Source organism: Chlamydotis macqueenii, chromosome 7 (assembly GCF_036417535.1).
Source record: "Chlamydotis macqueenii isolate bChlMac1 chromosome 7, bChlMac1.mat, whole genome shotgun sequence".
Lineage (NCBI taxonomy): Eukaryota > Metazoa > Chordata > Aves > Otidiformes > Otididae > Chlamydotis > Chlamydotis macqueenii.
Genome location: NC_141562.1, coordinates 26,037,969 through 26,052,190, shown reverse-complemented (window position 1 = coordinate 26,052,190; position 14,222 = coordinate 26,037,969). Strand labels below are relative to the sequence as shown.

General features: G+C 46.1%; 1 protein-coding gene across 6 annotated transcripts in view; it reads right to left on the bottom strand.

The window, feature by feature from the left end:
* The window catches only part of CNNM2 (cyclin and CBS domain divalent metal cation transport mediator 2), a 130,544-nt gene extending 116,322 nt beyond the window's left edge, over positions 1–14,222 (bottom strand). For all 6 annotated transcript variants that reach the window (XR_015259039.1, XR_015259038.1, XM_086751907.1 and 3 more), the window contains exon 1: positions 12,630–14,222. Coding sequence is in view for 4 of the 6 variants with exons in the window: in XM_086751907.1 (XP_086608033.1) it covers positions 12,630–14,187 (1,558 nt within the window). In the remaining 2 variants the exon portion in view is untranslated. The remainder of the gene's footprint in view (positions 1–12,629) is intronic.

Here is a 14,222-nt window from a genome sequence, read left to right as displayed (position 1 = left end):
TGGAGGAAACAAACACACAGAAATGGGAAAATTAAATCTCCTGTATGCTTTAAACTCAGCTTTATGAGGTTAAAATAATCTGTTCCTATCTGCAAGAACTTTTGCATCCAGTCATATCTTCAGGGTTTTTATGTCCTAATCGTCCTCAAACAAAACAGAAAACACCGAGATGAGAATTCCTTTTGTTAGGAGAATTGCTCATGAGCATTACCACAGCAAGAGTTCTTGCTCCTAGAAACTGCACACTGCATCTAGCTGTGGGAATACACGTTTAACCACAGTACATACTCATTCCTTGTCTCAACTACCAACTGCAGTGCTGGAGAAGATGGTTAAGATAATCTCATCTGTAAAATAATCTGAGTTTAAAGCACTTCATCCCCCTTGAAAAGATGTTCATATTGAAGCTTCCTCTAAAAACTGGCAGGACACTGCTGGTTTAGAACTTTTCAAAGGAAATAGATGTAGACCGTGACTCAGCATAAATGCCACCCAAGTCCCCAAGCATGCCATCTTCCTCACGGTGGCTCTTTGCTCAGCATCCTCCTTTAATTTAAACCTTTCAAGCACTTCCCAAGGCATTCAGTTCTTTCTACTGATCAGGAGGTAGATGCAAGTATAAAGCAGGGTACCTGGATGCATCTTCCAATACTTACAAGTGTGTTTTCGGCTCAAGATTAATTGGATACCAAGAAAAATGGCAAACTACAGAGCATCATCAATATAAACTTGGGAATTAAGAGATATTTTGTTAATTTCCCTGCTCTATGTTTGGATTAAGATATCCCAGTACAGTTATTTGTTCCAGGATGGCTGCATGTGTATCTGAAAAAAAAAAAAAAAAAAGAAAAAGAAAAAAAACAAAAAAAAAAACCAACTTCAAACTTTTTGGTTGGAGCACTTGAATTGCATTGGGCTGAGAGGGCTATTACTCTTGGAAGCTATACTTCCAAATTCTTTCCTTTGCTGGAAGATGTGAGGGTGATGATTTGCAAAGAAGAAATCTATTAAAGCCTCTTACCACTGGACCATGTTCAAACAGCAGGCAAGTAACAAGTTTAAACCCAGTTTTCAGGTCAGGAATCAGAAGTGAAAATGCCGTTGACACTCAAATGTACATGTGTCTTCCCTCTATCCCACACCCTTCCCAGTCTCTCTCTCGTAAACAGAAAGCTTGTTCAAAGATTACAGCAAAAACTGGAAAATTCAAAACAGCTGTTCTGGAAAGCAAAAAAAACATTAACAGAATAGAGCCATTGACATCATAGTTTTCCTGGTAGACCTCTCATCCTATGCACAGCAGGTGTGCTCCTGCAGAGAGGAGGAGGACAGCCGGGGATTCCCATCTGTGGTGCATTACACAGTACAGGGAAACCTTCATCCCCACCCCTAACCACAGTGGCATTGGAGGAAGCAGGAAAAAAGCAAGCTACTGTATTTGCTTGCACATTGGCTGCACTCACAGGATCAACCCTACGATTGGCATAGAGCAACAGATTGCTGTAGTTCTTGGAGACTGCAGCCGTTATGTAGGTAATTAAGTTTTTTCACTGCCTCAGCTGCCTTCCACAAGCTCTGACCTCAGGGGATTCCCACGTTGGGAAGCTTCACCCCCCACCAAGACAGCCTACAGGGTGAACTGTGCAACTTCTCCACTTCCAGGTTCTCCTTGGGAGTCTTCAGACAATATAACACAAGCTGGATTAAACCAGTAAGCTACTGGCAAAGCAATTCCACATTACTGATCGTAATCCCCCCTGGGCCTCTGTCAACTGAACAGAAAGACCTACAAAACTGTCAGTCCTGATTACGATAGAGGCAGGCTCCATCACATGGAAAGGGAATAAAGCTGTAAGCACGGTGTGATCTCTGTAAGGGTCACAGGAAAACACAAATATGCTAGTATGGAAGGAAGAGAACCAGGTTTTTCTTTACATGTCGTATAAGAAAGTCTCTCTCTTGCAACTGAGCGTTCATTTTTTTAGTAGCTGATGTTGAGTCTAAAGTACACTGTACAGGATTTTCATTAAGAGAGAAACAGACAATGATTTTGACAGGGATTTTTATTTCTCTGGGAAAAATCCCATTCACATAGCACAAGCAATTTTTCAACACTAAGAGAAGAAAAAAATACTCCTAGTGAGCAGTGTGAAGTTCCTGAATTTGACTGTGGAGTTAGCAGTGTTTTCAAGCGTAACCACTCCAAAAGGCTCCAGGCAAACTAGAATATCAACGAGAAGATAAAAGTTATTCCCCATGAGGGCAGGGAAGCAGCATGCAACAAAGACCAGATCACATCTGAATAGCAGCATAAATCCCATACTGCTACAACCATGCAGTCCGTACAATGAGCTACACACAGGACCACGGCCTCCAGTGAGGCATCCCCTACTCTTCTCCACTGGAGGAAAAGCAAGACCTAAGCAGCAAATCTTCATATAACTGGTCTCTTGAGAGATGCTCGCTCCCTCCCTCCCTCCTCACATACTACATCAAGACAATAAAATAAAAGCTGAAAGTCAAAAAGGTTTATCTGTACACAGATTTAAGTTACACAGCAGGGGAAAAACCCACACAAGTTCACAGAGCAAAACACACCGTACTAGTTTATCCACCCTGAAGCAAAAACTTAGTGATACATCCCTTGGAGTTCAAGTTAGTGCTACTGGATAACTCCAATTCACAATTTAGGCCTACCTTAACTAGTACAAAATTTAACTGAAGCCTCTTACTATGCCCTGTAATATTAGCTGAAGGCCCCTAGCTTCACATGCTGTGTACGGGATCAGTAACTGTAAGAGCTGTACTTGCTTCCAGTGGAAAGATGTCCCAGGCCAGATAGGAAGAACAAAGCCTGCAGCTTGCCTAAAACCCACAGCCACACCTACTTTCCATGCCAGATTTTAAATTTTTATCAAGAACAAGTTCACACTGGCAGATTTTCTTCCTTTTTTTTTTTGCATGAGTCTAAAAATTGCTGCCAAGCAATTCACAAGCAATAAAAGCGAGCAACTGATCATCCTTGTCCTCACGTAACTCTCGAATGAAAGGGGTCCTGCAGGCTCACTTTCGGCCAACGGCTGCACTTTGAACTCCCCAGTGCAAAGGGCAGGCAGGGCAATCTTCTGGCTTCATTCTAGCACCCCACCTCCTGCTCTCAGAAGTGGCATGATGCTTCTTAAAATTGTTTGCTTGCAGCAGGGTGTCCAACTAAGGTAGAGTCAGCACTTTGTTGCCCTCATTACCCAAGAACAATGGGGAAAATAAAGTCTTGTTCACCTACACAAAGATCAACAGTCATGGATGGCTCTGTCGTATCACAGTAAGAGATTATACTACCATAAAAAAAACCTCACTGTATTAAAAAAAGAAAAGCCTTCATTCACACTTGCTGCGGGGGAGAACCTCAAGCAGGTAGGAGCCCGGTGTTGACAGTATGGTTCACCCTGCAGAGAGCAATGTTACAACACCACTCTCATTTGAAGAGCAGATCCTTTTAGGACTGCCAGCAAAAGAGTAGTGCAATCCCAACGGAAAGCATTACAGAAAAAAAAAAACTATGCAGATCTTTTGTACTAAACGTATGTGCTCATCTTCTGGCCCAAGCTCCTTTGGCTGGAGTAAAGCTCTTGCGTGGTTAATTAGTAACTGCAGCAGAATCATGTTAACTTGTAACTCTTGAGGCCTCAATAATCATCAGGTTTCAGTTCCCAGATTGACAGCCATCACATTTACTCTGCCCTTCAAAGTACAATTCCTTGATGAGAGGCTGTTGCTTCACATTTAAACACTGAAATTATTACACCTAACAATTTACAAACCAAATGCTTCAATACAAAGAGACAATAACTAAGTCTCAGTCACACAAGCTTTCTTAGCTTTGAGGTTTCTGTTCAATCTAGGGCTTGGTTATGTTACGACAAGTTGATCACAAGACAAGTTGCTGTTCTAGTATTCTTTCACTAGTCCTCTCAAGAGGATACCATCATCAGTAGGTAAAGAACAAGACTGACTCGTGTCTTTAAATCACAAAAATAACCACAAAACCCATGTAAGAATACTACTTTCCAATTTGCCAGCCAACCCAGGCAAAGAAACATCGTTTGCATTTACAGGTTGTGTATTAAAACAAACACAGCCGTCAAAGACACACAGCCCATATGATGTCCCATAGACAACACAGAAGTGTGGCAAATCCTGAAAGTCATTCTTCTCTTCATTGAAAACTTGCTGCCCAGCAAAATTCTGGAAGGCTCCCAAACAATTTTAACACAAAACACAAGACCAATGGCTCAAAGGTCTCCAAGGGCCCCTACTCATAACTCTCCAGAGTGGAAAGCTACTACAGAGCAAGCCATAAACAGGGAAGAGAGCAAAAGAGGACAAAAAGAGGAAGAGTTAGTGGGGACAAGTTTGGGGAAGAAAAAAAAAATATCAAAGCCTCTTTCTTACTGGGGACCAGGAATGGAAAAATGTAAAGATAAGGTGAGCCAGCCACTGTGTTAAGCACATCCAGTACAAGCAGCTCCAGTGCCAAGTCAAAAGAACATCCAGTTTCTCTCCCAGCATGATGACAGATCTCTCTGCCTCTATCCTTCTGATATTGGAAGTTCATGTTTTAAGTTGGAGTGTCAAATAGAGACCTGGTTCGTCCAAGTCCACTTTAAGAAAGACACAGTATGGTTGCATGTCTTGTAGTCATAGCATTAGCAGGAAGATTTGGTGGGGTGTTTGTTGTTTTGGTTTTTTTTTAAAGAAGCTATGCGAGATCTTTTAGTAGACTTTCGTTCTTCTGCCTCAACTCATGACAATATGTTTTGAAGAATCAGAACTTCATTACTCCATGTTGCACAAAAAGCCATTTAGAACACCAAGGGGCTTCTCAACTTACCTGTTCCAGGCCACACCTTTCTCTTCCCTACACCCACCTCTGTAAGAAGACCTACACTGAAGTGACAACACCGTCTCTTCCCTTTATAGTTCCTTAACCAGCTTTACTCTTCATGCCCTTCTCACAGGTGCTTTGTATACCATCACACTTAGCCCTAGTTTATTCCCAGTATAGCTGCTTCTGCCAGTAAGCACTGGGCCATGCTGATTTCTAGGCCAAGGGAAAAGGCGGATTTCACCAGAAGACGGTTATCACAGACTTACGCATCTCTTTTTCTATTATTATATATTGTTGAAAAGTGAAACAAAACCCCATCACTAAGTAGTCCTGAAATTACTCAGTGACCTTAGCAGGAGCCAGGCTGGATCATCCACCTGACCTAGGACTGTCAGCCATGTGCTGATGGCTGTAGCTCATTAGTACCAAGGATTTACACTCCTATTTGTAGTTAACAAGTTGTATTTCAGGACCTTGTCAAATTAACAAGAGTGCCAGGTCATGCTCACCAGGGTATGGTTCAGAGCACTGGAGTACCCTGTGTTGAGGGCTAGTTTTACAAGCTCCATTAGTGAAATTGGGAAGCACTCAATACTAGAAGTGCAATTGGTCTACCTAGACTGGCAATTACACCACAGCTCTGTAGAGGCACATAAGCTAATGAAAAAGTGAGCTCTTGTTAAGTATGAATAGAAAAAAAAACACAGCAGGATGAGATACAGACTCATTCAACACACTGCTCAGCCACTCCTTTCATTCTAGGCCTACTTGATGGTGCCTAAGCAGCTGTAAAACTGACTTATGACTCTTCATACTAAGCACACATTGCAAACTATTTAGAAGAGGTGAAGTAGTGAGACTTCAAATCCTCCAGGTCTTAATTCCTGTACAGTAGAATTCTGCCCCAGAAGCGAGCAAGACAAAGTCTGACACTAGTCAACACCAGGAAGATGAGTACCTCTTGTCTACAGTTTAATAGCATTGATGCTTCAAGCTAAGTGACCTAATAACTCACTAGGTCACTCACTATAATGATTCCTTCAATAAAGAAGGGAGCAGACTGGGGCTCATAACATGGATGAAGTGCGAGGCGGCCAACTCCCCCACTTCCTCAATTACCAGTTAGATTGATATCACAGCCTGCTAAAACAAAACCTACCTTTGGATGGCTTTATCTCTGGTGAGACCCCATCTGAAGTACTGTGTCCAGCTCTAGAGCCAGCAGCACAGGAAAGACATGGAACTGTTGGAGTGGGTCCAGAGGAGGGCCAAAAAAGTGATCAGAGGGCTGGAGCACGTCTCCTACAAAGAAAGGCTGAAAGAGTTGGGGTTGTTCAGCCTGGAGAAGAAGAGGCTCCAGGGAGACCTTTATTGAGGCCTTTCAGTACTTAAAGGGGGCCCATAAGAAAGAGGGGGACAAACTTTTTAGCAGGGCCTGTTGCAATAAGGGGTAATGGTTTTAAACTAAAAGAAGGTAGGTTTAGACTATACATAAGGAAGAAATTTTTTGCAATGATGGTGGTGAAACACTGGAACAGGTTGCCCAGAGGTGGTAGATGCTGCATCCCTGGAGATGTTCAAGGCCAGGTTGGACGGGGCTCTGAGCAACCTGATCTAGCTGAAAGTGTCCCTGCTAACTGCAGGAGTGTTGAACTAGATGACCTTTAAAGGTCCCCTCCAACCCAAACCATTCTACAATTTATACAGAAGTCATAATCAGAAATACAACCTTCAGATCCACCTCTTTCTGCCACTAGCACTACAAAACTACTGACAGGAGATACCCCACTACTCCCATTTGGCTATACGCAAGAGCTCACAAAGGTTCAATGTTGATCAGGCACATTCACAGAAAGAAATAAGCATCTAGGGCTATTTAATAAAGATGGTATCTTTAGTTCCAGAACTTTTTGAATTGCAGCCTGATGAGATCAGTAAGCTTCTGTGGGGAACAAAATAAATTTGCTCTTTTCTAACACTTTCTCTAAGCAGTCACAGCCATTGTCAGACACTTACTACTGCAGAGGATTCGCTGCCATTGCTCTTATACCCTTACAGTCAACTGAAGTCGTGAACGTGTTCTGCTCCTCAGTACCTCATGTTGGCAGAGAAATACTGAAACTATAAAAAAAATCTCAGCCCTGGAAGAATATTGCCATGCTTAAACTACCTGATCCTTTTTCTGCACTACTGAATCTGCTCAGAGGTTGACATTCTGCCTCTCCTCTCTATTCTGCTCCAAAACTGGCTGTGAAATGCTGCTGGCTACACAGACTGACCTGAAGTTTACATCTGTGCCTATTACAGATAACCTTTACATCCACAGAGAAAGCAGATAGGAACATAGTTCACTTGTGGCGGAATTCACTCCCATCAGCTTCAGCGCAGGAAAGCGTTTGCTAAGTTAGCAAACAGCTGAGGGGAGGAAAAGGCAACTTCTTGTCTTTGTTGAGTGACAAGAGTTGCTAGCAATCAGTTAAAAAGCAATACAAGAATCCTACCAAACACGAGCATCAGATTCAAACCTCTACTGGTCAAGTCATTTAATTCACTTACTCCTCTCCCTGTCAGTCACATTTCTTTCTACTCTCAGCAGCAGAACAGAGCCTCCAGCCAGGCTCCTCAGCAAGCCCACGGTGAAGAAGCGCTACTGCTCTCCAGCAGCACCTCTTCTTCTCCTGGTCCCTAAAAAAGCTTCACATTAGGGGGCCCAGGAAGAACTGGAGTGGTTCTCCGACGCTTTCCCCTTGACGTCTCCCCCTCAGCGTACCAGCAGGAGGGCTGCCTGCAGTAACCCACATCCGCTCCTTTCCAGTGGAACAAGCACACATCCCCCAGGAGCTCTGCAAGGCCAGCAAAGCTCTTGGCAGCACAGTACCTGCGGGTGCTACAGTGTCAGACAGCCCAGGAAAAGTTTGTCACGAGGCAGCCTCTGCCTCCACATGCAATTTTTTTTCTGGGAACAAGTCTGCAGGCACATCATGCAAAGTCTCCTGTATCTTGGCAGCAAATTATCTCCCCCCTACCACTCCCCTACTCTCTTCACACAAAAAAGTCTCCACGTTGGACTTCCTCAACACCTTTCCCTTTATAGGAATTTTCCTGAAAGGATCAGAGGAGGTGCCTTCCGTTAGCCAAAAGGCCTTGAAAGCAATACTATTTTCCAAGGAGTTTTACCTGCCTTTGACAATCCCAGAAGGGATTTATGTAGTTTCTTCCAGTTTCTCGTAATGCTGGAGTCACAGGCTTACATAGAAAAATGGCTCAGGATACAGCCAGCCTGTTAGATAAACTAAAAAGTGAGCATTCAGATCCTTTAAATAAAGCTTGTTCGTGGGAAGTCTGGACTCAGATTCAGCAGGATGAGAACCCATAAAACCTGAAAGGGAGCAGGAAAGAAGCCACCTACAAGCCGAGGTTAGAGCTGTACCAGAAAGGTAAGTGACCTAATAAAAGGAAAAAAAAAAAAAGTCAGACCAACAACAGTAATGCAGAACTTTGGATCCCTGGGCTACCAACCACCTGCTGTCCTACCTGCTTCCAAAAAGAGGATCTACATGATCAAAAGAGGAGTAAGTAGGTCTAGGTATTCTTCTCTGCTCCATCAAAAGTAAGGTTTCTAGGTTCCAGGTTGCTGAGGCTTTGTTTTCTTTGGAGTGGGAAAGAGGAACTAGAAAAGAAATGGACAAAGTTTTCCTCCAGGTCCTATGTCCACACTAAATATAGCCACCAAACCTACACAGTACTAAAAATGACAATATAGGACCAACAGAGCACGAAGATAAGATCATCAAGTTAAATCTCACAAGGTTTTTAGGAAAGAAAAATCTTTTAAGGTCCAGTTGGCAATGATTTTAATAAGGAATCTAGGAATTTTCTCAAGGCTGCCATGTGATTCAGAAAACAAGAGCTCAGAACTGCTACACACAGTTACTGTGACTTCTTTGTAACAGATTATTAACACTGATCTTCAGTATAACATAACAGCAGAGACAGATATAAATAAGATCGAAACACATGACTCAAAGTCCCCAGGTAAGGAGGACTCCAGCTGAGAAACTGCTGCCCTCCAAAGCTGTCCAGGCCACCAGGAAAGCAGCTGTACAACGGCTCGTAGAAAGTGGGCCAATCTTAAAATATTAGTATTACAACATGAGGCTTTTCAAGCTGAATTCTTGTAGCTCTGGCAGGCAGGGAACTAGAAATAGAATGCTTCGGACTTAGGATCACACATGCAGAGATCTGCCTGTGAAAATCACCAAGAGCAAGTGCCACAGAGCATCTGAGCAGAGACCAAGGAAAACTGTCCAAAAGGCGGGGGGGGGGGAAGGAAGCCCACACACTTGTCAACAAGAAAAAGGAGACCAGTGGAGATAGTTCACTAGCCCTTTTCCAAAAATTACTTTGTCGCTCCTTCACTCCCTGCCACAGCTTAGGAGCCAGGACACAAATCAATCCCGGAACAGGTAATGCCTTGCTCCCCTTTACAGCAATGGAGACCAGCTGGGAGTGCACTCACTTCAAATGAGACAGCCCTTTGCGCTGAGCAGAGTCAGGCGGGTCGTTTCCTAGGCCAGAACAGAGGGTATCTTATACTGCCTTGCATCAAATTCAAATGATCAAATTCAAGCAACTTAAACACTCAGTCTGCCTAACTTGTAGGCAAATAGATTTGACAGTGCTGGTAGAGGTTTAAGGTCTGTCAATAGAACAGAAAATTGCCTCTCTTTCAAAAGCTACTTATTTATTTATAAGTATAAAATGCTTTCAGAAGAGAAGCTTTTTTTTTTTTTTTTGCAGATTGCTTCAGAAATCATGTTGATTCACACTTTAAGAGATCAGAGCAACAAGGGAGTTAGAACGTGCTTCAGCTCTCTCTTAAAATTAAGTTTCTTGCCTGGCAGCACAGAAGTTAAACAGATACTTATTTTGCAAATATGGGCAAAGAATATTAACAACAGGCCCACCAGCAAATCCTCCAGCTGTTCAGCCTAGCACCAGAAGTACAGAACTACCCATTTCATCTTCTGCCACAGTGTGCCTGGCTTTTTAGTCTCCTCCTCCTCCTAAGCCTTCATTCTGTGTTTAGTTTAAGTATGTTTTGCTGCTGCCCAAAAAGTGAGATTCAAACCCCACCTACCCAGCTAACTACCAAACTTCTCAAAAAAAAAAAAAAAAAGAAAAGAAATAACACAGCACCAAGCCTCTCTCCTTAAACAGATTAAAGCATTGAACTGATAGCACCATCACATGAGCTGCCCGTTGCACTGAACAGTGGAAGCAGGGGCCCGGGTGCAAAAAAAGACATACAGGTGAGTTTTGAAGCAAGCCTACTGTGGCAGAAGGTCAATGTGGTGGCAAGGTAATGAGTAAAAACTGTAAGCTTATTTATTTTCAACAGTCTACCAGAGAGTAACACACAATTTGATTCTCACCCTTAATTTGTACATTCTCACGGGAATTTGGCAAGGTTGTTCTGAAGAAGAAAGTTTGAAGAACTCTTGCATAAGACACCATGCTATGCCAGATCAAGCAAGCTATCAGTTATTTACATTCATTTCAAAGGACACAAAGGAAGCCATTTATTTCCACCGTATCTGCACTTTTCAAGAGAAATCAGTTAGAACAGAGCTAGTCCCAGCACCAGGGCTTGTTGATACAGACCAACCAGCATAGCTAATCTGGAGTAAACATTTAAGTATGATCAAACTGCCCTGAAGTAATTCACAACTGCAGAGACTATTCCAGGAGAGAGCGATCTCAGGACACACATGTTAGGAAATCATCCTAAACTTGTGCTACTGGGATGTTTCCTAGTGCTGGCAAGGGAAGTCCTCTGACTACCAGGGAAAGCAATCACTGGTCTGCACCTTCCAAGCTGCCCAGGAGAATTTTTAAGCCTATTTTAAGGACAAGTTTCAGGAACTGTAAGGAGGGATATTTGGCTTAGCCACACTTGCAGGATTAAAACGGGCACCTAATTCTCCCAGCTATTAAATAAAAGGACTCCTATGCTAACACACAGGAGTGCATTTCATCTCTTTCAGACAGAGGAAATATTGTGTTGACACTTTAATTTCTTCAGACACTTTGCTACAAATTAAACTAGGAAAACCACAAGTCTTGCTACAGGTTAAGGACCCCATCATGCTATCTAGAGTCAAAAATAACAGGAGGGTGGGAGGGGATGGTGGTGTGGAAGAGCCCTACGCCCACACACGCAGCAAAATCCATCTTAACCAGCCAACAGTTAAGTGACATAATTGAGCGTCCCAGATCCCACAGCACAGAAACCACAGCCGAGGGAGGCTCTCCCTCATCTGTCTTTCAACAGCTCCAAACCCAAGTAACGTTTCCCCATCACTACATAGAGGCAGAAAGAGATAGAGAAAACCACTGCTGCAGGAATCTGTTCCCGTTCTATCCATGAAGATGAAATAAAGGTAGGGAAATCAATGGGGCAACCCTTAAAGTCCCCAAAATATAGAGTTAAGCAGGAACAAACACATCAAATGCCATGCTGCCAATGCTCAGTGTGTGGACAAAACAGCATCTGAAATTTAAGTTGTAATTTAAATTTATTACCTAGAAAGATCACTCACCAATTTACAAAGTTCTTTTCAAGGTAGCTTTTGCAACTGATAAAAGGTGAACTCAAATATTCCCCATTGGCCTAACAGGGGTCAGTGCAGCTGTAAAGATCTCCTCTTCCAGCCAGATCATCTTCCAGGGACTGAGCTGCTCAGCAGTACCTCGATCAGATCTCCCCAGCTCTGTGGCATTCCAATAGCCTTCACTAGGAGCCTGCACATCCAAACTGTCTGATATTTCACCAGACTATTTCTTTGAAAGCACTTTCCTGCACAGGCCATATAGTGTTATTATTCGGCTTGCAGAGAGGAACAGATTTAAAAAGGAAAACCAAACAAGTCTTTTCCTTTCTCAGAAGGAAAAGATTCTAACAGGAATTAAGATGTAATTTGCCAGGACACCACCTCCTACAATTAAGACAGGGCCAGAAAGCCTCCGTCCTGTTCTGATACAACAAATAAAGCATGCTACACGGGAGAGGCAGAGAGAGTCACGTCTTTGCTGACCCTGTGGTCCCAGGGGCAGAGGGAAGCCTAGGGAACAAGACTTGCAGCTCCAACGGGTGCCTTCGAATCCATTTTAAGACCCTGAAACTATTTATGAGTTACAAGATCAAAGCATCAATCAAAATAGCGAACACGAGCACAGAGCTGAGGCTGGCCGGCTGAGCCTATGAATGGAGTTAAAACGCCTTGTTTATCTCAGCACGTGTGCATGCGCTAAGCCTGAAAGATACGGGTGACCCACCCGAACAGCCCACCCGCTCCTCACCGTCAGGCCAGCTGAAAAAGCACAGAGAAAACACAGTCAAGTAACGGGCGCAGATTCCCGTCAGCGGTTCTCTAGAATGGACGGATGAGTGGAAAAAGCAAGAAAGAAAACAACCTTGCTTGGCACCGCGCCCACACACACATCCCAGTGCAGTGGGGAAAAGAGGCCGGGGGCACATACCAGCCGCGTATCAGCTTTCTGGTCTGGTAGATGCCTGAACACTGGCCGCTCTCTGTCCTAAATGCGCCTTCCCAAACCTGCAAGCAGGAACCTGAGAGGACCTCCCCGCAAAGCTCCCTTGCCTTCCCGGCCAGCTCTCCAGAGACATTCACCGCCACCGAGCAGCACTCCCATGCCCCCGCTGCAGGCACGGGCCCACCTTTCTTGAACTCCTCCAGCATGGCATCGAGCTTGGTGTCGTTGAAGACAAAGTGCAGCGGATGGTTGTAGAAGCGGGTGATGGTCTTGAGTGGAGTGCAGTCATCGGGGTCCACAAAAGCCAGGTCCTTCACAAAGAGCAAGTCCACGATGTTGGAGCGGTCACCCTCGAAAACAGGGATGCGGGTATAACCACTCTCCATGATCTCAGACATAGTGTTGAAGTCGAGCACAGCTTCGGCAGTGATCATGAAGCAGTCTCGGAGGGGAGTCATCACGTCCTCCACCGTCTTGGTGCGCAGCTCCAGGGCTCCCTGGATAATATTGAGCTCCTCCTTGACTAGATCATTATAAGGGTCGGTGACCCGCAGCATCTCCAACAACTTCTCACGGTTATAGACCGTGCCGATCTCCTGGCCCAGGACACAGTCCAACAACTTGCTGACGGGATAGGAGGCCGGGAAGGTCATCATCATGAAAAACTTGGTGAGGAAGATGGTGTTGGCGCCCACGGCCAGGCCGTGCCGAGAACAAATGGCCTGCGGCACGATCTCGCCGAAGATGACGATACCGATGGTGGAGACCACCACGGCCACCAGCCCAGAGCCAGCAATGTCGTCCAGCAGGATGGTAAGCGTGGTGTTGACCAGGACGTTGCCCAGCAGGAGGGAGCAGAGCAGGTAGTTGCCCTGGCGGCGCACAGGCTCGATGCGCTTGGCGTAGTTTTTCTCTTTGTCCGTGCCGCAGTTCTGCACGATGCGCAGCTCCATGGGGTCCAGGGCCATAAGGCCCAGGTTGAGGCCACTGAACATGCCCGAGAGGCAGAGGAGGAGCGAGATGAAGATGACCTGCAGCCAGAAGGGCAGCAGGAACTTCTTCTCCTCGCCCACGATCATCTTGGTGTCCTCGCCGTCGTGGTAGATCCAGGTGGTTTCGCCCCAGGGCGGGTGCCCGGCCGGCCCCTCGGCGCCGGCCAGCGCTCCGGTGGCCCCGGGCCCCAGGGCGGCAGCGGCAGGGGCCGAGACGGAGGTGCACAGGTAGTAGGACTTGCTCTTTTCCGTCTTGCGCAGGGGCTTGATCTCGATCTCGATGATGCCCGAGGTGCGGCGGTTCAGCACGATGTGCGGCAGGATGATGATGTCCGAGGTGCGGATGCCGCAGCGCTGCGGGACGCCGCCTCCCGCCGTCCCGCCGCCGCCGCCCCCGCCGCCGCGCCCGGTCGCCCCCGCCGCCGCCCGCCCTCCCCGCCGCCGCTCGTGCTCCGTGAAGGCGATGCGCGACCAGGTCTCGTTGTTGATGTTCTGCCCGTAGACCCGCAGCTTCACCCGCGTCCGCTCGCTCACCCGCAGCGCGCCCCCCTCCATGAAGGAGACGTCGTCCGTGTCCTCCAGCCGCAGGCCGATGATCACCGTCTCCTCCGCCGCCGAGGCGGGGACGGCGGCGGGCGGCGCGGCGGCGGCGGCGGCCCCCAAGCAGCCGCCGAGTAGCAGTAGCAGCAGCAGCAGCACCCGCGCCCCCCGGCCGCCCCCCGCCATGTTCCCACCGGGCAGCGCGGCCATCTTTAGTCAGGGCTCGGCGCCGCCGCGGCCCCGCA